The following is a 19,142-nucleotide window of genomic DNA, read 5'->3' on the forward strand; positions in this document are numbered from 1 at the left end:
AATTAATGATGATATTATTTACCTAGTTATTTTTTCTTTTTTGTGACATTATTAACTTACATTTCAGACTGTATGCTGAGTCGGTGGAAAGGCGTCTTGTAAATCTTGGTATGCTTGTAGATATGGTATTTCCAAAAGATGGAGCTTTTGTTAGTCAGATAGTTGACGATATTACTAGACGTGGGAGTTTGTTTGCTATAGTTATTTCACAACAGCACGAAGCACATAATTCTGTAACATTAAATTTACTTCAAGGAAATCCACAAGGTAAGTATAATTAATATTAAGTTATAATATATGTATAAAATTAACAGTTTATCGGCATTTCCTCTGGTGTGTTTATGAATTTCTGAAACGTAAAAATTGTTTGCTGAATATAATATGTATCATTCAGTTTATTAGTTTGTTTTAATTGAATTTAACTTCTTTCAAAATGCATTGAACACGTTTCTCAACTCCAGTTTGAATATAAATAAGAATAAAACAAGCATTAAATAAGTAGCCTATTTTTAATAGTAAACCAAATTATGAAGTTTTATCTTCAGGTTAATTCCTACAATTACAACTATATTTTTTATCATTCAAACTGTGTTACAATGGCTGTTTTTCTTCTTGTATGTTATTATACATCTTTTAATTACAATATATATATATATATATATATATTAGAGAAAATATAGAATAATGGAAGAAATATTTTACATTTAAAATTTTTCTATATTTTTAAAACATTTGATTGATCTCTCCATTTTTGCATCTTTTAATTATTATTATATATGACATACACAAAAAATTTATATGATTGGTGTCACAAATAACATACAACACACTCAAAAACTTTTGGACTGATAAAATTGCATTTTCAGGAGTGTTTACAACTATAAAATAGGTTTTTGAAAAAATTTCATCTTTTTTGAACGTATTGCAACCTTTCAACTGTTTAAAGAGGGCGATTTTATGAGATTTCCTGCTAACATTCTCTAATAGGACCTCTGAAAATGGACTTTATCAGGCAAAAAATACTTAAGAAGTGTTACATTTCATTTATGATTCCAATAAAGCAGGCTTTTTGTGAATTTTATTAAAATTTGGATTATTTTCTTGAGTTTTAACAGTAATTAGTACACACACAAGGTCTCTCAACAACAGTTTAAGTAGCTAGTGTTAAAATAACATGTATTACAGTGTACTCTTGCTAACATGAATCAGTATATTATGGAGTCTTCTAGCCAAAAATAAAAAATAATTATGAATTATTTGTTAAGAACATGACCAAAAATGTAAAATTAAAATGTACTTTACATTTTAACATAAATATGTACAAGATACAGTGTAAAATTTTTTAAATGTAATTGTCAGGTTTTTCTTTTCATTCCCTGTAAGGATAGCCCTCAACTACTAATTAAGTTGCATTCTTCTGAATTTGAGGGATATCTTCTGATAATGTAAAGACAACTTATAAGTCATATAAATTTTCATTTTGTTATGACGACTATTTTCAGATGTGACAGAAAGTAGGCATTATCGCACCACTGCTTTCTCCTAACATCCATCATATTGCGGGCCGGTAGTATTTCCCAAGTTGTTAATTGATTCGTAGATTTTTATTTTACTTCATTTATTTCAATTTTGAGAAACTTCAAATGACGAATTATTTTCTCAAAATTATTAAAACATTTTAGACTTCTTATTACAGTAAATAAATTTTATTTTTATTAATCAATAAAAGTTATTTATAGCATTAAATGAATAGCTTTATTTATTATTTACTTTCAAGTGTTTAAATGACGATTCTTTATTCTTGTATGATACCTACTTTTAAAATACTTTAGTTTCAGTAAGTATTAAAGTTTTGCCAAAATCATTGATCCTGTGTTTCCCTTATCAAATGTAATTGTTACTTTCCTAAATGTTATTTATATAACATGGGAAAGTATTGTAATCATTTCAAATTTGACCCTCCTGGGTTTTTTTGTAAATCTTAATATTTTGAGATCTGAACCCAAAAAAAAAGCAAAGAATTCCATGTGTTAGTGTCTATTTCAATTAATATCTCAGCACAGATTAAAAATGAAATTTGGCACCGTAAACTTGTATATAAGGTGCATTGATGCTATTAAATTTTGATGAGTAAAGGCCAGGAAGGGGTTGTGAGTAGGGATTGCAATCCAGCAGTGTTTTGATTCCAGCTGGATTTTTGCTGGATTGAAATCATTCCAGCTGGATCCAGCGCGGATGTATTTTTGGTGCAACAGTATTATCTGTCTATCTATCCTTATGTTTTTTTAATGAAATAAAACATTTTTAAAAAATACTTAAGAAGCTTTTATTATTTAGACTGGTCACTATAAATCAGTAAAAGTTCTTACACATTTAGGTAGTAAACTTAACTTTGGTTCGGTTTAACACTCGAGATAGAGATAATTAACTTTAAATGTTTAGTTAGATTATAACTATAATGTAATCTTTAAGTTAAATAATAGCAAAGGTAATTCTACTGATTAATTTATATTAATATATTATAATAATGTAAGGACGGATAATCAGTGGCTAAGTGGCTATCAGTCTTACCAGTTTTCATATATAGGCTCTACATATTAGTCTGTAGTTATTTATAAGTATATAAAACTATGTACTGGAAGTAGAATAAGTTAAATAAACTACAACTTTATCAATCCAGCAAAATTTAATAAAATAATAACGTTTTCAATCGTTTTTAACGATCTTCCTCGGTTACAAAAAAAAAATAGAACATTAAATATAGAACATAAAATGTGTTCGGAATAAATATGAAAATTAACGGAAAATGTCCAAACGGACAAAATATAGATAAATAAACAAAATAAATAGCGAAAAAAATATATACAGGGTGTTTTTTTTAAACTGACCGCACTCAGAAACATCTTTAGAGCAATCTAACAGCCGGACTGTCGCCAAATTTGGGAGAGTGACTAAGGACGACATGGAAAAGAGATTCCGCGAAGAAAAAAGTAATACCTAAATTCGCCGGTAGAGGAGGATTTGGCGCTGTTGTAGCGAAAAAGCTACCAGCACTTCACTGAAGAAAGGGTCATCAGTCGCTTTTTTCCACTTGCATGGCCGCCTCGTTTCCCGGATCTAACCGCATGTTACTTTTTCCTGTGGGGTTACTTAAAGTCCAAGGTCTATCTTGGTAGTGTCTCAAACTTGATGACTTTGAAGGACAACATTTCTCGAACTGTGATGAACATTCCTGCAGACATGTTACATTCGGCCATAGAGAACACTGTGTTCAGGATGCAATGAGTTGTCCAGCAGGACGGTGATCACATTAAAGAAGGGAGAAGGTTATTTGCTGATTAATTAAACTTTCGTTATTACACTGAAACCTCTGTCTGATTATTCATTCGTGTGTTTGTTAATTGCAGCTAGATTTTATGCAGATTCTTAGCTGTTTTGCTACAACAGCGCCAAATCCACCCCTACAGGCAAATTTCGGTACTACTTTTTTCTTCGCGGAATCTCTTTCCCATGTCGTCCTTAGTCACTCTTCCAAATTTGGCGACAGTCCGGCTGTTAGATTGCTCTACAGATGTCTCTGAGTACCGTCAGTTTAAAAAAAAAAACACCCTTACAGTAATACCCCGAATTACGTGAACCCGGAGTTACGTGATTTTCAAATCTCGACGATTCGTCTTTTGTTTGAGCGCCACGCAACCCTTGATTACTCACTCCCCCCAAACTATTGTTCAGCTTACAGGTTCGGACGTGTCGCGCGGAATCGACGCATAGCTACAATTTATTTTGACTTATTTATTTCTGTGTTATATCTACGGAGACTTGAGACTCTACTGTGTCATCCAAACGAAGTAGAACTGATTCTTCTGCATCAAACAAGAAAAGAAAAACTTCATCTTTAATAATGTTAACTTTACATTCCAAAGACTTCGATACAAAAATGAAAATTTGTAAATTGGCAAAACTTGATCCTTTAGACCCAGTTCAATCAGATGATCGAATGACGGTTGGAAACTTGACAGGCCTCAGTTTAATTAAAAAGAGGTTACGAATTTTATAAAATATAGACTCCAACGAAGAGCGCATTTCTTCTACAAAACGAGAAATAAAAAAATTATTAGCATGCTACGAGGAAATTTTGCGGGAGAAAAAAAATCTTTGAGCCGTCAGACGAATTTGTTAGATTTTAGGAAGCCTTCTATAACAAAATAACTTCGATTTACGATTTTAATAATATAATTTGTTATACATATGTATTATCTAAGATTTTATTAAACATTTTTTTTTCTAAATTTTTGTTTTCTTTAGTCTCCGGCCCCAATTAAAAATAATTTGTATGTATTTATATGCGAAGTTATACCCCGACTTACGCGAATTCGACTTACACGGTTATCGCTCGGTCCCACCTATCGCGTAAGTTCGGGGTATTACTGTACATAAGATATAACAACGATTTGCCGCATTGTCCGTTAATAACATTAATTAATGTAAATGGATCTCCACACGGTAGACAATGAGTCCGCATCTCTATGGTTTATACAACCAGTTGTCATGAGCGCCTTGCAGATTTCCAATCTCTCAAGATGTTTGACCGTTTGCCTATTCGTAGTCGTTTTTATAATTGCCGTTTGATCCCATTGGACGTTAACATCCTTCTGTCTTGCGTATGATGGCAGCGCAGTGTTGTCAAGGTTCTTACTGATTGTATATATGTGCTCTTGAGCCTTTGTTTTAAACTGCGCATCGTTGCACCCACAGAAACAAGCTTGGAATTGAAACGTTGGTCGTGTAAAGGCACCGAATATATACCCGTTGTTGAATTCCGATCCTCTTTCTTTTTATCGTTTCTTAAAAGTTTGAAAACAGTGGGATTACATCGGTATACAATACGAAAATTATCAGACCTGGCAGTACATCTATGTATCTTGTTTTAAAAAAATGGAATGTAATTAAGCACTATTCTTTTTATATTTATTCGAAACACATTTTATGTTCTATAGTTAATGTTGTATTTTTTTGTAACTGAGGAAGATCGTTAAAAGCGATTGAATACGTTATTATTTTATTAAATTTTGCTGGATTGATTAAGGTATAGTTTATTTATAAGTAATTTAATTATTAGTGTTAGTAAAGTAGTGAGTAAGTAATTAGTAGCAGTCTAGTAGTTAGCAAAGCGGCAACGCGACGACGTAGACTTTTGCGCAATTATTTGGAAAGTTAATTGGGTATTTGCGGATTCACAGCGCTGGATCCAGCACGAAGTGCTGGATCCAGCGCTGCGAATCCGCAAATACCCAATTAACTTTCCAAACTTTCCAAATTTATTAAACATTTTTTTTTCTAAATTTTTGTTTTCTTTAGTCTCCGGCCCCAATTAAAAATAATTTGTATGTATTCAGATCCAGCACGAAGTGCTTGATCCAGCAGGCTGAAAAATGCACTGGATCCAGCTGGATTGCTGGATGAGGGATCCAGCAATTGCAATCCCTAGTTGTGAGTCCTATCTGAAGTAGGGTCGGACTTAATGAAGATTTTGCTCGTTATTGGCATTTACAATTTTTTTAAAACTCATTTCTGTTTTCAAGACTAAGCCTTTTGCTTTTCTGTATTAATTAATAATATAAAAGTTACTTTTTAAGAACGTCTTGTAACAAATGGTGCCCCACACAATTTTAACTTTGTACTAATGTGTCTTAATGTTTTTTAAATAAAGAAATTTTACACAATTTTCAAAAAAATTACTTCTCTTAAGCTTCTGTTATTTAAATTTTATATCCTAGTATAATTGAAAAATATATATTATCTCTTGTTCAAGTGCTAGGAGAGTCAAGCAAGAACTCTTGCCAGCATTTTTTAATTCTGATAATGTAACTGAACAAATATTGTTGACGTGGTTTAAGTTTGTTCAGTTTTTGATGATAGATTTTTCATAAACTATTAATAATTAATATTACTTTATAAGCATGCATCTCTCTCTTTAATCCTTTGTTGAGTGGGTTTATCAGTTGCTCCCTCTCCTCCTGGAGTGAGTTAGTTTTTAAAAAATTTAATATGTTGTTTTTTAATTCATGTTTTTAATAAAGTAGGCAATATTTTCTTATTCTGATTGAATTGTGTTGAATTGGTATCAATAACACCAAGAATCCAGCAAGTAAAAACAATTTTTTAGTGGTTATCTTCTGGTTATTTGTGTTTGAAATCAGATCATAAAAAACAAAAATAATTTTAAATTGATGGAATACAGTGTTGAATATTTTGTTGAAAAACTCCAATTATATGGGAGGAGATAGCAAGTTTGAATGACTACTAGATACCATATTCGTCTTTCTTATAGAAAATTCTATGCTAAATCTTGCCAAACTTACATGAAAAACATTTTCTACATCTGTCAATACGTGTCCCTAGCTGTCTGTAAAATTTCACATTCACCTGTAAATGTGTAAAAGTGTACTACAATGAGACAAACTTGAAAATATTAATTTATATACATGCTTTTACTTCATACAGCCCACCACATATATCATGTATGTTTACAAGAGTACTTGTCAAAAGGTTAATGGATAAATATTTACAGGATTCAATCCTTAAACAATTTACATGAGTATTAAATGCATTTAGTTTTAATTATTACAAAATTACAGATGACAGATAACCGTATAATTGTACAGTTTTCTGTTATTGCTTTCCCCTATTATATTTTGCATTTTTGGACTCGGGACTTTGAAATGCCAAGAAATTAAAAAAAGCTGGGCACTTTTTCTGTTTGTATCAATGTTAGTTTGTGTATGGAGGAGTACAATTTTATTCACCCATTTTGAGGCTTAATGACTTCTGTGCCTTTTGTTGAAAATTTCTGAAATTTTGCAGGGTGCTTTGTGTATTAGGGGATTGATGCTATTAAATTTTGATGGTTAAAAGTCAAGGTGGGAGATAAAGGGTGTTATATATCTCAAGTGAGGTTGGACTTAATGAAGATTTTACATGTCAGCATTTATAATTTTTTTTTTATAAAACTCATCTCTACCCTCTGAATTAAGGTTTTAGCCATTTTATAATAATTAATAACAAAAAGTTTTTAATCTCTTAACAGTTGGGTGCCACATACAATTTTAATTCTTGCTGGGAAAGTTATGCAACTCATTGCTAGTTTTTTTTTCTTATTACACCAGAGGAAATAAGGGCAGTAATGTGTATCATGCAACCTAGGACCTTTGCGTGCAGTTTTTTCCCAACTCTAGGTTGAACTAGTATGTGTAGAGTGGTCTGTATGTTGTGATGTGTGTTACACATTCATTCTGTTGTCATTTCCTTATCACAGTGACTGAGTGCATTGAGCAGCAAATTTTCATCAGATTTTACCACACACTTATCAGCACATAAACTCATTAAGATACAGAAGGGCCTTTGGTAATGATGTTATAGGAAAAACAAAGCGTAGTATTGTTGTTTCAAAGATGGCAGAACATACATTGAGAGTGATGAGTGTGTAGGTTGTTCCTTAACAAGTAGAAATTGCCTGCAAGTTCTTTAGCAACACTGGAATTCGATTAATTGCAAAAGACTTCTCCTGTGGCAAGAGCAATGCTTGGAAGTGTCACTATGACAGTGCAACCATCCATTCCTTGCATCTGTATTGGCATTCCCTACTTGCCAGATTTGATTGATGAAATGATGTTGGCTTGTTGAAGAAGGAAGGGTGGATGATGAGGTATGAAATTAGTAGTAATATGTGATCACAGGTGATTTGTAATTTTTGAATTAATAGTTTCTAGTTATGTCTTATCTGGCCCACAAAATTCTTAGAGTATCGTCGTTACAAGAAACTTAGCTGCAGATGGATGCCAAAAATGTTGATTAACATTCCCAAACCGAAGTACTTGTATACAGTAGCTGTGTTGATCTTTTTGGGACATTATCGGACCAAATTTCTTAATTACACATTATGAACGATGACAAAAATGTGGAATGTGCACATCACGTTAAAAAGTCTTGGGGATGAAAATTTTCAACAAAGACATGCAAAAGTTGGTTCCACAATATGACAAATGTCTTAATTTATATAATGATTAGGTAGAGTAGTATAAGATGTAACACATATTGCAATAAAGATATTTTGTAAAATAAAAATATTTAAAATGCTTTTTATATTTAACCAGTTCTTACTTTCTGCTATATTCTATTCTAAGTGAGGACTAGGTTACCATGCATATTGATTCATGTACTATTTAAGGAAAATATATTTAAACAGTTTTATTATTTTACTGTTGTTGGGAATAGTTTTTAATTACTTCTTATTTTCAAATACTTGATACAAACATTATATGTTGTTGTTCCGAGTCTAACAAAGATTATGCGACGACTTAAATTACCGTATTTACTCGAAAATAAGATACACATTATTTAGGTTTTACTATCTCTGAAAGTAGGGTGTGTCTTAGATTTGATGATGCCTTAGATTCAATCTAATACCATACATCTTAATTAGTGACCTGTAGTGCCATGTGTTTTATTTCTGCTACTGGAGTTCACTAACTATTGAGTCATTTTAATGACTTCAATAGACAATTATTTGTAACAGCAAATATTTAAGAGATTAGTCTCAACTGTCTATTATGTGATGTCACAAGTACAAACAAGGTGTGTCTGAAAAGTTCAGTGAATGGTCTCATAAAATAAAGGAAACAAGAGATACAAACAGAATTCTTTTACTGGCATTCAAAGTAATTGCCATTAGTGACAACACACATTTGACGTCGGTTGTACAGCTGCTGGAAGCTGTGAGCAAACACTTCTTTCGGTATTGCACGAAGCATCATTGTCACACGTTGTGGGATCTGCGTAATGTCGCAAAAGCATAAGCCTTTCGGGCGGGGAACAAGAAGAAATCTGCAGGTGCCAGATGTGGAGAATATGGAGAGTGTTGAAGAACTGTCACCTGGCGTGTAGCGAGGAAGTGCTGTAATGTTCATGTGTTGCTCCATTTCGCAGTGACACTCCTTCTCACACTGACTGCATTGCATTGTTTGCTGTGTGCACTTCTGTTTAACTGTCGTGATTTTGTCTCTAGAGGGCACTAATTGGCAAGTCTCTCACTACGTCTGCATGAGCGCAACATCCTAACCAGTACGGTTATTCAACTATGGGACCATTCATCAAACTTTTCAGATGCACCTTGTAGATAAAAATCCCAAGACAGTTGCGAGGCACTCTTTTGAAAAACATTGCATTTCTGATGCTTGAAATGGCACCGATGACAATTGATTGTAGGAAGACATGAGCCATGAACTAGTTTAGAAGAGCCTAACATGGAAAGTGAAAAGGTTTTTGACTTTGCTACCACAGAAGAGTGATATATAACTTTACTGTGATACTGATTCTATTGATTATAAATCTGTCTCAACTTGCCTACTTTTTCAACAAAAACAATTGTCAGCGTGCACAGTAAGGTGTGTCTTAGATTTAGTGTCTCTTACATTTGAGTAATTATGGTATTCACTTAATTTTTACACCTCTTTTAATCAATATTCCTAATAATTCCAAATGTATTTGTTTTTTGTAGAAAATAAAAATTTTAAACTTATCGGAAATAATAAAATGAATATGAAGCATAAATTGCTGTATTTCTTGAAACAAATAATTTTATTATTATGCACACACATAAATTTCTATAATCGCAGGTTAACCTTGAAACTAGTTCGTTGTATGTCATGTTGCGCTTGATATTTTTATAGTGTTCCCAAGGACGAACATCGCTTGCTCAAAAATAGAATGTTAGTATTAAAAAGTTTTAAAAAACTCGAAGAAAGCAGTTTTATCTCTATTTTTGTGTAAACAAACAACACAAATTGTAGAAATGTGACTACAGTGTAAGAAGATTCAATTATTATTAATTATAAACGTATAGAGCGATGACATTCTGCTACTTGAGTTTTTATTGCGGTCGCACAAAAGTCTATCGATGATCGTATGAGTGGATTGACATTACAAGAGTAGAGAGATGCTATTGTATAATGTAATGATAATAAAATATGTTCCAGACAATGTTTATAGTGCTAACAGTGGATTTTTTTTGGACAAGTGGAATAAGTGGCGAGATGTTGATAGTGTTTATAGTGATAGTGAATCAGTTTTAAATGAGCAATAATCAGTGATAAGTGTTTGTGTTTATAGTGAGTCAGTTTTAAACAAGCGATAATCAGCAGTGAGTGTGCCTTTTGGCTTTTCGATAAACTTAGAGTTTCGGACAGAATTTTGTGCAACAAGATTTCGGTATAAAATATGATAGCATGCTAGATAAATTTTTGTCATTTTATTAAAGATTAAAACAATTTTTGAAAGAAAACTTTTGAATTTCTGTGGTTTTTTTGGTATAAAAGTGATTATTTGGTCATATTAATAACTAATTGGACACAACAGCTAACAAGAAGAATGTAATGTAAATATTTTTACATTGCCTAGGTAGATATGTTACTACCTTTTTGTTTTACGTTTGGATTAACGCGCGAGCGTGTTACCGACAATTTGCGCGAGCGCAATAGAAGTTCGTTTATGTTTCGTAAATTTAGAACTCTTCGTTCTTATTTTCATAATTTTATAATTCTATGTTCTTTTTTGCTGTATGTTTAACTGATGAAGGCTGCTTAAAGCAGTTGAAAATGTTTTTACGTAATTAAAATACTGCTGGAACGAAAAAAAAGGTTGTTATTTTACTGTATAGAAACAATTCCAGTAAGCTTATTTATTTATTACAAGAAGAAACCATTTTATGACATTATATGTAAATGTTAGTTTTAATTAGATCAGTTCTTTGTTCAGGTGATGTGTTAGTATAATAGAATTTGAAGCATACAATAAGTTAGTCCAAAATAACATCAAGATACATGAGAGCAAATGTATTAATATATTTCAATATTTAGTGAGAAGCCAGCAAGAAGTTTGTGAGCTGATATGTTAAATTTGAGCTTAATAAATATTTGAAGAAATCCGGTATGTACAGTACGTGATGATGATTGTTTAATGCTGTTTAATCATGAGCGGTAAGAAGAGATGTAGAGAGAGAAAAGTTTAATAACAGCTAAGCTTTCAATTGCACAAATATTTAACATATGAGATACATTTAATTTTCTAACAATGTAATATTTAGTTTAAAAGAATACAAATTTCATATTTAATAGCTTATTTCAATTTTTTTCTTTTCTTTAAACTCTCTGCTTTACAAAAGGTAAGATAGCTTTGTTTGAGTTCACTATAGATCGCCAGCCCCACAGTGAGACAGATGGATGATGAGCAATGAGATTTAATGTTCTGGATCAAACCATTTGAAATTCTTGCTCTAATTCAAATGCATTCCCCAGATTAGCAAGTCGACACTCATTTTATGAGTATCAACTTGCTACTCTGGGGATGCGAGGTAACTTGTTACTCCGAGCTTACTCCAGAGATGAGATTTGGTCTTCTATAAACCATCAACGGGCAAAAGAAAATGAATGTCTTCATCATTTTTTACATTCTTCATTGTGATAGAATTTTACTAATATATTCACTAAATTGTCTCAGTTTATAGAATATACAGTTGCTCATTCAGATATATCTCACTTTGTTTTTGTCCTCCAAATTAAAAATGCCTTAGACAATAATTTTTTAAATAATCTGTCGCTGTTGAATTTTTTCTGGCAGAGAAATGTTACTTTATTTTATTGTCAACCTCAAAACTACCATTGTACGAAGTACAACCCACAAGAAACCAAGTTGACACTGAGATCAGATATAGTCAAAAGGTGGATAGATACACTGGTTATAACTTGTCACCTGATAAATCGCTCATTTGGTTTGTCTCCCAACATGCACAATATGACAAGTGGTCACTTCTCAAGTGGCAAATTCTTTAATCTTAGCTGGCTTCATATCCGAGCCTTCTGTTTCTCCAAAGAAGTCTTATTTGTCAAATGAAATTTGTATTCTTTTAAAATGTATTATTTAAATATTTGGAAATATTTAGTAATATACTAAAGAAAGCTTTGCTTTTGTTAAACTTTCATTTTATCAGAAGAAATTTATTATTCGTGATTTCTGATTTTTTTTTTTATTTTCAATTTCTGTAATAAATGCTGTTTTATGATGATTAAATAATTCAAATATAGAAGAATTTAGTTGTGAAATTTAGAAAACATTTAATTGGGCATTCCTACACGATATCATGTGGATTAACCATTGACAATTTCTTTTAACTCTTCTTCAGAGCATCGAAATATGCCGCTCGATGATGCCGTGAAATTGATAGCTCACAACTTCTTCGAGTTCATTCAGAGTCGGAAAGAGAAAATGGATCGTGAACGATCTGAAGCTGGTCCTTACGGAGGATATCTACCTCCCGATCGCGAAATACAATATCTTCTAAACCAGTTAGCGGATGGGAGATTCTTGACCGTCGCTGAACTCGATAGAGTGATTGGATATTTGCGTGACCGTAAAGATCAGTTAGCAGGCATAACCACCAGTACTACGCTCACTACTGCAACCACCAGTATTCAAAGTAAGTACAGTATATATGTTTTGGTACTTAAATATATTAATTGTTTAGTATGACGATTGAAATTTCAATATTTTGAAAATATACTTAGTCAAAGAATTAAAGGGCTACCGACAATATTTTATGTAATTTTTCTGTAGATTTTATTGAAATTAATATTGCACAATCAACAAAATATTTGTGGTACGATATTGGTTTAATTTTTTTGATTAAGTGTATTGAATGGCCAATTCCATAACCAAAATAGGTGATGAAACATTACATTTTAATTTATTACTGATGCTTTAATGAAACAGTATAATTGAGAGTAATATAAATAAAAGACATTAAAAGTTCCCTACATAAAATAAAACTTAATTAAATAATTAATACAAAGTATAAATTTCTCATGAAATTAATCAGAAAAATAATACCCGTCTCTTGCAAAAATTCTACATAACTTAAGGGTAAGTGAAAACATTAAATAAAATTCAAACTAACATTCCCAGTGACCCAATAAGGTAATCATCACTTTGGAACGCCAATGCCTGGTGCCTAATCTCCAGTTATAAGAGTTGCAACAAGAGCATGTTATACAAAGTTGTTATACAAAGACCATTTATTAAACATTGCTACTTGAAAAACTGTGGACTAAGTTCTAATAGTCAGAAATCTTTGCGTATAGTTTAGATGTTTTTGGATCCAGTCACTCAATTTGAAGGAGGGTCTTCTCAGAACAGCGTGGAAAGAGTTCAAAATCAAAATAAAATTAAATTTAAAATTGCGTTTGAAGCGAAACCTCTTATCAAACTCCGGTGACTTCCTCTTGGACGAGGAACTTGTTCTGAGATATTTCGGTAATACATTTCAACATTTGACTGATATTTGAGTTTTTATTTTAAGTCGGTTATATCTCGTAATATTTTACAATAAATAATAATAAATTTAATTAAGCAATATCATTAACATTAAGAGAGCAGAAAAGGATAATTATTTATTCATAAAAATAAATGATAAATCAATGCAGTTGCAATAATTGCCATTAATTGATGATATAAGCAATTTACTTAAATTAATAACTAAGAAAAGCAATTTTCATAGGCATGATTTCCATAAAAACTAAATTGTTATAATTTTAGTTGTTTTAAAAATATAAATCTGGATAAATAATGTTTAAAAGTCAAAATTAACTTCATTTAAATTGAAGAAAAAATTCCTTTGTATATATATTAAATGTCAATAACCGAACAAGATCAAACATTAAAAGTTTATGCAAATAAAGTTACAACATATAATGAATTATATCTGTATCTGTTTGATGCAGAATTTGTCAGGACTGTGTGGAAATTTGGTTGTCTTGCTATGATTAGGCTAAGTTAATAATTAAATATGAAATAATTTGTCTAAATATAAGCATTTAAGCTGCCAACTCTTGATAATTTCAATAATTATCGTGAAATGGCAGGTTAACCTCACGATCATAGCCCAATAATACAGCAGATTGTCTGGCTTTAATCAAAAATTGGGTATGTTCAGTTGTTTATATATGAGATTGGAAGTGAAGATCAGTCTCAAGTATTTGTGTACTGTGTAATTTAGGATTACTTTAATTACAAGGTGGTTTTAGAATTGAAACTATATAAAATCCAAAAATTATACTCTGTTTAAAAAAATTTGTCTTAAAGGTTAAATTGATCAAATAAAATCTATTACGGCAAAATTGCTACTTTACTGAGACATTGGTGCACTCTCTCTCGGACTACAGGTATCCCTTGATTAACACAGTTAATTTAACTCGGCTGGTAAAGCCGCATTAATTAAAGCTTCTGTCGCCCATATAAAGGGATTGCCACAATTAATTTTGCATGTTAATCAGATCTTACATTAAGCAAGGGTCTGTACATGTTCTTCTGAAAGTTGAGTGTGATAGTAACTCTTGAGAAGTTTTTTAGATGGTGTGAAAGAGAAAGTTGTTTTAATCTTGCTAGTTCTGCCAAGAGATTCTGGCATTAAGTCTTTCATGTCCACTTGTTTAGCAAATGTCTATTGACTCAGCTGATGATAAAGTAGACTAGCAACATATTGCAGCTATTATTATGTATGAAAGTTTAAAACAGTATCAGAGAAAGTTTTGTGTGAGTCAAGCAGAGCAAGTTTAATTCTTGATACATTTAATTGTCCTCAAATAGTTAAGCAAAACACTAAATTTACAGATAAAGTTTAAATAATATCAAACAGATTTAGTTATATATAACGTTATGTTCTCCACCAAATGGCATATTCTTGCAAAAACGGATTGGTAAGATTGATGAATTAATAACAGAATTTTTAAAATGATAATGTTGTCACATTGATTATGATGCATGCAATATGCTAATACGATTTGATGCAACCCAAATACACAATATTAACATTTATTTTTCTTATCCTGTCTGATCAGTTTTTAAAATTTACATTTACCTAGATGGGCATAGTGATAAAAGGCTTTATCTTGCCACTTCCAGAGAGACTGATTTGAGTCTTGATCATATTTCCAAAAATCTTCATGGGTAAATTGGCCTGGTCGAAATGGACATATAAAGATACCTGTATATAGTTTCCACAGGGTCGAAAGAGAGACATTTTTGACTAATATAGAGCATGTAGAAATAACTTGATTTCTATGATAATGAATGATTTAATAGGACAAAGAATAAGAAAAAGATTATTATTAAGTTACGATTACGTAAATATTAACAATTGTTTCTTTATAAGTTAATCTGTGTTTTATATCTGTATCTGTTACAATATACAGGGTGATTAAAAAGAAATGCAAACACTTATATGGAGAAGGTATAGCAGGACATACTTGTGCAAGAAGTCAAAACTCAATTGTTACTTCTTGTATATGGAGAACTATGCAGAGGACAATCTGCCATTCAAAATCCAGCATAACAAGTTGCGTTCACATTAAGTGAATTGAAGAGTGGATCCCACGATCCTCCTCTCTTCTTTGTTGGGTAGGTGTATCGTTCATCAGAAAGTCCGACTTACAACACAAGTCCTTCAGTTTTGCCTTTTATTTACACAATACAAGAACATATCAACTTGAGTGACTAAGTAGTGAATAGCATTTCTCCATATTCCAGCAGGAGAGTCTCTTTTCTTTTTGATTCTCCCCTTTTAAGGAATTCTATGGACATGACGGCCAGCCAATCCAGAGTCAGGCCGGAAACTGTAATTCAGGTCCACTCTTGCTGTAATTAGTGAAATCGGTCAGGACACCTGACCGATTTCACTAATTATGTAAGATGATTTCTGACCCCTCCGGTAAGACCAAATCTTTGTCAATGTCTGAATCTGCTAGGCCTACTTTATGTGTGTTAACATTATTTTTTTTAAGAATCCTGTATTATAATCATATAATAATTTTACAATTGGTAAAATAAATGTTAATGTCTTCAGGTTCTGTTATGTATAATACCTTGTAAGCAATTTTTTTTTTATGCATGAAACTTTTAGAATTTTACATTTTTAAAATTTCTTGAATGCAATTAACAAAACATATTAATTTCAGGATAAGTTATAGATTATTAGACTATTAGCATATTCAGATTAAGACTTTATATGAATTTGATATATAAATAAATTAAGTCATAATTTGTATAAGTTTATATACTAAATGTAGATTTTTCTTACAGATAATGACCAATCAGTAGCTTTGAAACAACAAGAATTACAACAGAAAATATTTAGTATAATTGGTCAAACTCCGACACCAACTGCCGAAAATATTAACCTTGGTTTGAAAGCGCAGGCTACTGTCGGACAGTCAACCGGAATCGGTCAAAGTCTAGACATTCAACAGAGACAAACTTCGCAACAGAGTTCGACATATATAAATTTCGATAATCCTAACGTAAAGAAAGCACTGGATAATCTCATTCAAACTGGACCAAAGTTATTGGAAAGCATTGGTATGACGTCAGCAGGAAGTCAAGATGCGAGCTCTGCTCTAATACAGTCGCCTAATTTATTACGAGGAAGTTTGGGTGGTCAGATGACGTCCGGAGCCGGCACAGGAATGGCAAATTTAGGAAGTATGGGCAGCATGGGATTGCAAAACGATTATACAGGAACTCTGAGTTCTCCAAACTTGGGTTTAAATAAAAATATCGGGTTCTCCGATCAGTTGGGAATGAGTTCGCAGACGAATCAATTAATGGGAACCAACTTGAGTTCTCAAATACGTGGTAACACCGGAATGAACGCCGACAGAAGTTTCGGTCTGACTGGAAGTCTTCAACAGACCTCAAATCTTAATAAAAATTTGGGAACTCAGTTTCACGGTGGCGGAATTAATATGGAAAGAAATCTGAATCTGTCTAGCAGTTTATCGCAAGGTACTGGCGGAGGAAACAGAAATCTTGGCACAAATTTATCAAACACAAGAGGAAGTAATATTAATTCGCAGGGATCTCGACCCAACGCACCAAATAATAATTTTCAAAACAACTCGAATTTAATGAGAGGAGTGTCTGGTGCGAGACACCCTTTATTAGGCACCCAAATGGGGAATCAATCTCTCCACGGGAGAGGCGGTAGATTTTAAAATGTGCATTCGATTGTATAAGAATACAAATAGTATTGATTATTTGTCATTAAAAAGTACACGTAACTGTATTGTAGTCTGATTTGTAATCACTTCATTTTCAATCACTTTTCATGCCGATATTAAATGTTTGATTGCATTACCTATGTAAAACTGAATTTTATTGTTCAGTGAATATACACTCATCAAACATCTATATAATAAAGTTTTTTATTGTTTATGTCTTGTGATGATTACTTCAATGTTATTTTTAAGAATGTGAGTAAGTATCCTTATTTATTATTAATAAGGTATCAGAGAATAATGAATTTGTACATCAAGAACTTCCTTTTGTTTTTTTTTAAATCAAAAAATATTTTTAACGTGGTTACAGTAGAGCATCTTATATTGCAAGATTTTATTTAATTAAAAAAGGTTTAATATACAGTGAAACCTGTGTAAACTGGACTTATTTTTTACGGTTTGACGGGTTTTTTTAAACACGGAAAATCGCTGCATTCCTCGGGATTTTTCCCATTCGGGCAAGTTTCTATTTTATCAAGGTTCCGCTTTGGACAAGTTTTACTCTATATTTTTTTGAATTTAAGACATTTTTTCATGTGTTGTCAAATTTAAAGATGCCGCAGGTCTTAAATTTGAGGTATTTTTTTACTCTCTAAAAGTAAGTTTGATGAAAATTTTATAATTTTTGCTAATAATGTATTTAAAACAAAGTATAATTAATATTTTTACTCTAATAAATGTCTTAAGTTTGAAATAAGACAGCCAGCATCATATAAGAAGTCATTCTTCTTTCACCAAGTAGTAATAAGCTTCAAAATGTGAGGACTTAAACTATATCCTGTTAAAAGTGAGGCCCTAAGCTGTAGCTTGTTTACAGTACTTGTTAGTGTACAGTATTATATAGACAGGAAATTGTCCTTTTTTTCATAAACTTAAGTTTTCAGACACCGCCGAAGATATAATGCTGCCGTAACTTGTAAATTTGAGAATTGTAAACATAAATTGTTCAATGTTCTGTTTACATTCCAAAACATTCAACTCCTGATACATCATTGATATAACAATAAAAATTCTTTCTGAAATTAAACTAGTTGTGTTAGTTTCGAACCAAGCACGCGTGCCTATATGTGTGTTAATTTGATATGTGCGACATTGTATTAACGTTATTTCAATAAATTGTTGTTTTTTTTATCTAGTTTGCATTTATACTTTTCGTTTTAATGTATGTATGTTGCATTAACTAATGTGATAACAACATTGATAGAGGATAGTGAAAGATGCTCTACTGTATTATTAGAACTTGACGCTTTGTTTTAAAAGTTGCATTTAAAAGATATTAAATTTTTAACATTACGCATTCGACTTCTTGAAACACATACAGAGAAGATTTTATGAAATTTCTAAGTAGAAAAGTGAAATGGCAAGGAACTTTTATACTCAACGTTATTATTTAGAATCATGTGAGATTCATAGTTTCTTATGTGGCACATTAAATCAATAATAATGTGTGATGTCAATCCGATCCTTGTTGAAAATTTCGTCCTTTCAGAAATTACAGAATGGAAATTGTTTTAACTCAACAAAAGTGGGAAGTGTGTGCGGCAGCCACTCCCTTGGTTAGTAAAAGGTATTTGACAAGAGAGTGGTGGATTTTTGTTTTCTGTGTGCGTCATCGACGACAGAAGATTGTGTTAAGGATTATAATTTGTGTATCGTTTGCCAGAAAACTTGGAATTAACATTCTTTATTAGTTTACTTTGATCATGCAGCTCATTGTATTACTATTTATAAATGTGCTGCCCACAAGACTATATTTATTCCCTGCTTAGACAACATAGTATAAATAAGTTAATAATATATTGTATATTATTAGTGCATTGTTTTATTTTAACTTAAAAAAACCAATGCCTTAAATACTTTTTTGGCGCGACTTCAATTTATTTAAATGAATGTTTTTGACTTCTTTTCGTAAGTCTGCATCAGGTTTAACAAGAAGATTCGACAAGTTTTAACTGACATTCTAGCATTGTTTTTAATTGTATA

General features: G+C 31.7%; 1 protein-coding gene across 4 annotated transcripts in view; it reads left to right on the forward strand.

Moving 5' to 3' along the window:
* Positions 1-17,316, forward strand: part of LOC136986472 (nuclear receptor coactivator 5-like) — a 39,546-nt gene extending 22,230 nt beyond the window's left edge. For all 4 annotated transcript variants that reach the window (XM_067284000.1, XM_067284002.1, XM_067284003.1 and 1 more), the window contains 3 exons: positions 68-267; positions 12,236-12,529; positions 16,186-17,316. In XM_067284000.1, coding sequence (XP_067140101.1) covers positions 68-267; positions 12,236-12,529; positions 16,186-17,096 — 1,405 coding nt within the window. In that variant the 3' untranslated portion in view covers positions 17,097-17,316. The remainder of the gene's footprint in view (positions 1-67; positions 268-12,235; positions 12,530-16,185) is intronic.
* The last annotated feature ends 1,826 nt before the right edge of the window (positions 17,317-19,142 follow it).

The sequence above is a fragment of the Centruroides vittatus genome, unplaced genomic scaffold (genome assembly GCF_030686945.1).
Source record: "Centruroides vittatus isolate TY-2023 unplaced genomic scaffold, ASM3068694v2 scaffold_1047, whole genome shotgun sequence".
In the NCBI taxonomy this organism is placed as follows: domain Eukaryota; kingdom Metazoa; phylum Arthropoda; class Arachnida; order Scorpiones; family Buthidae; genus Centruroides; species Centruroides vittatus.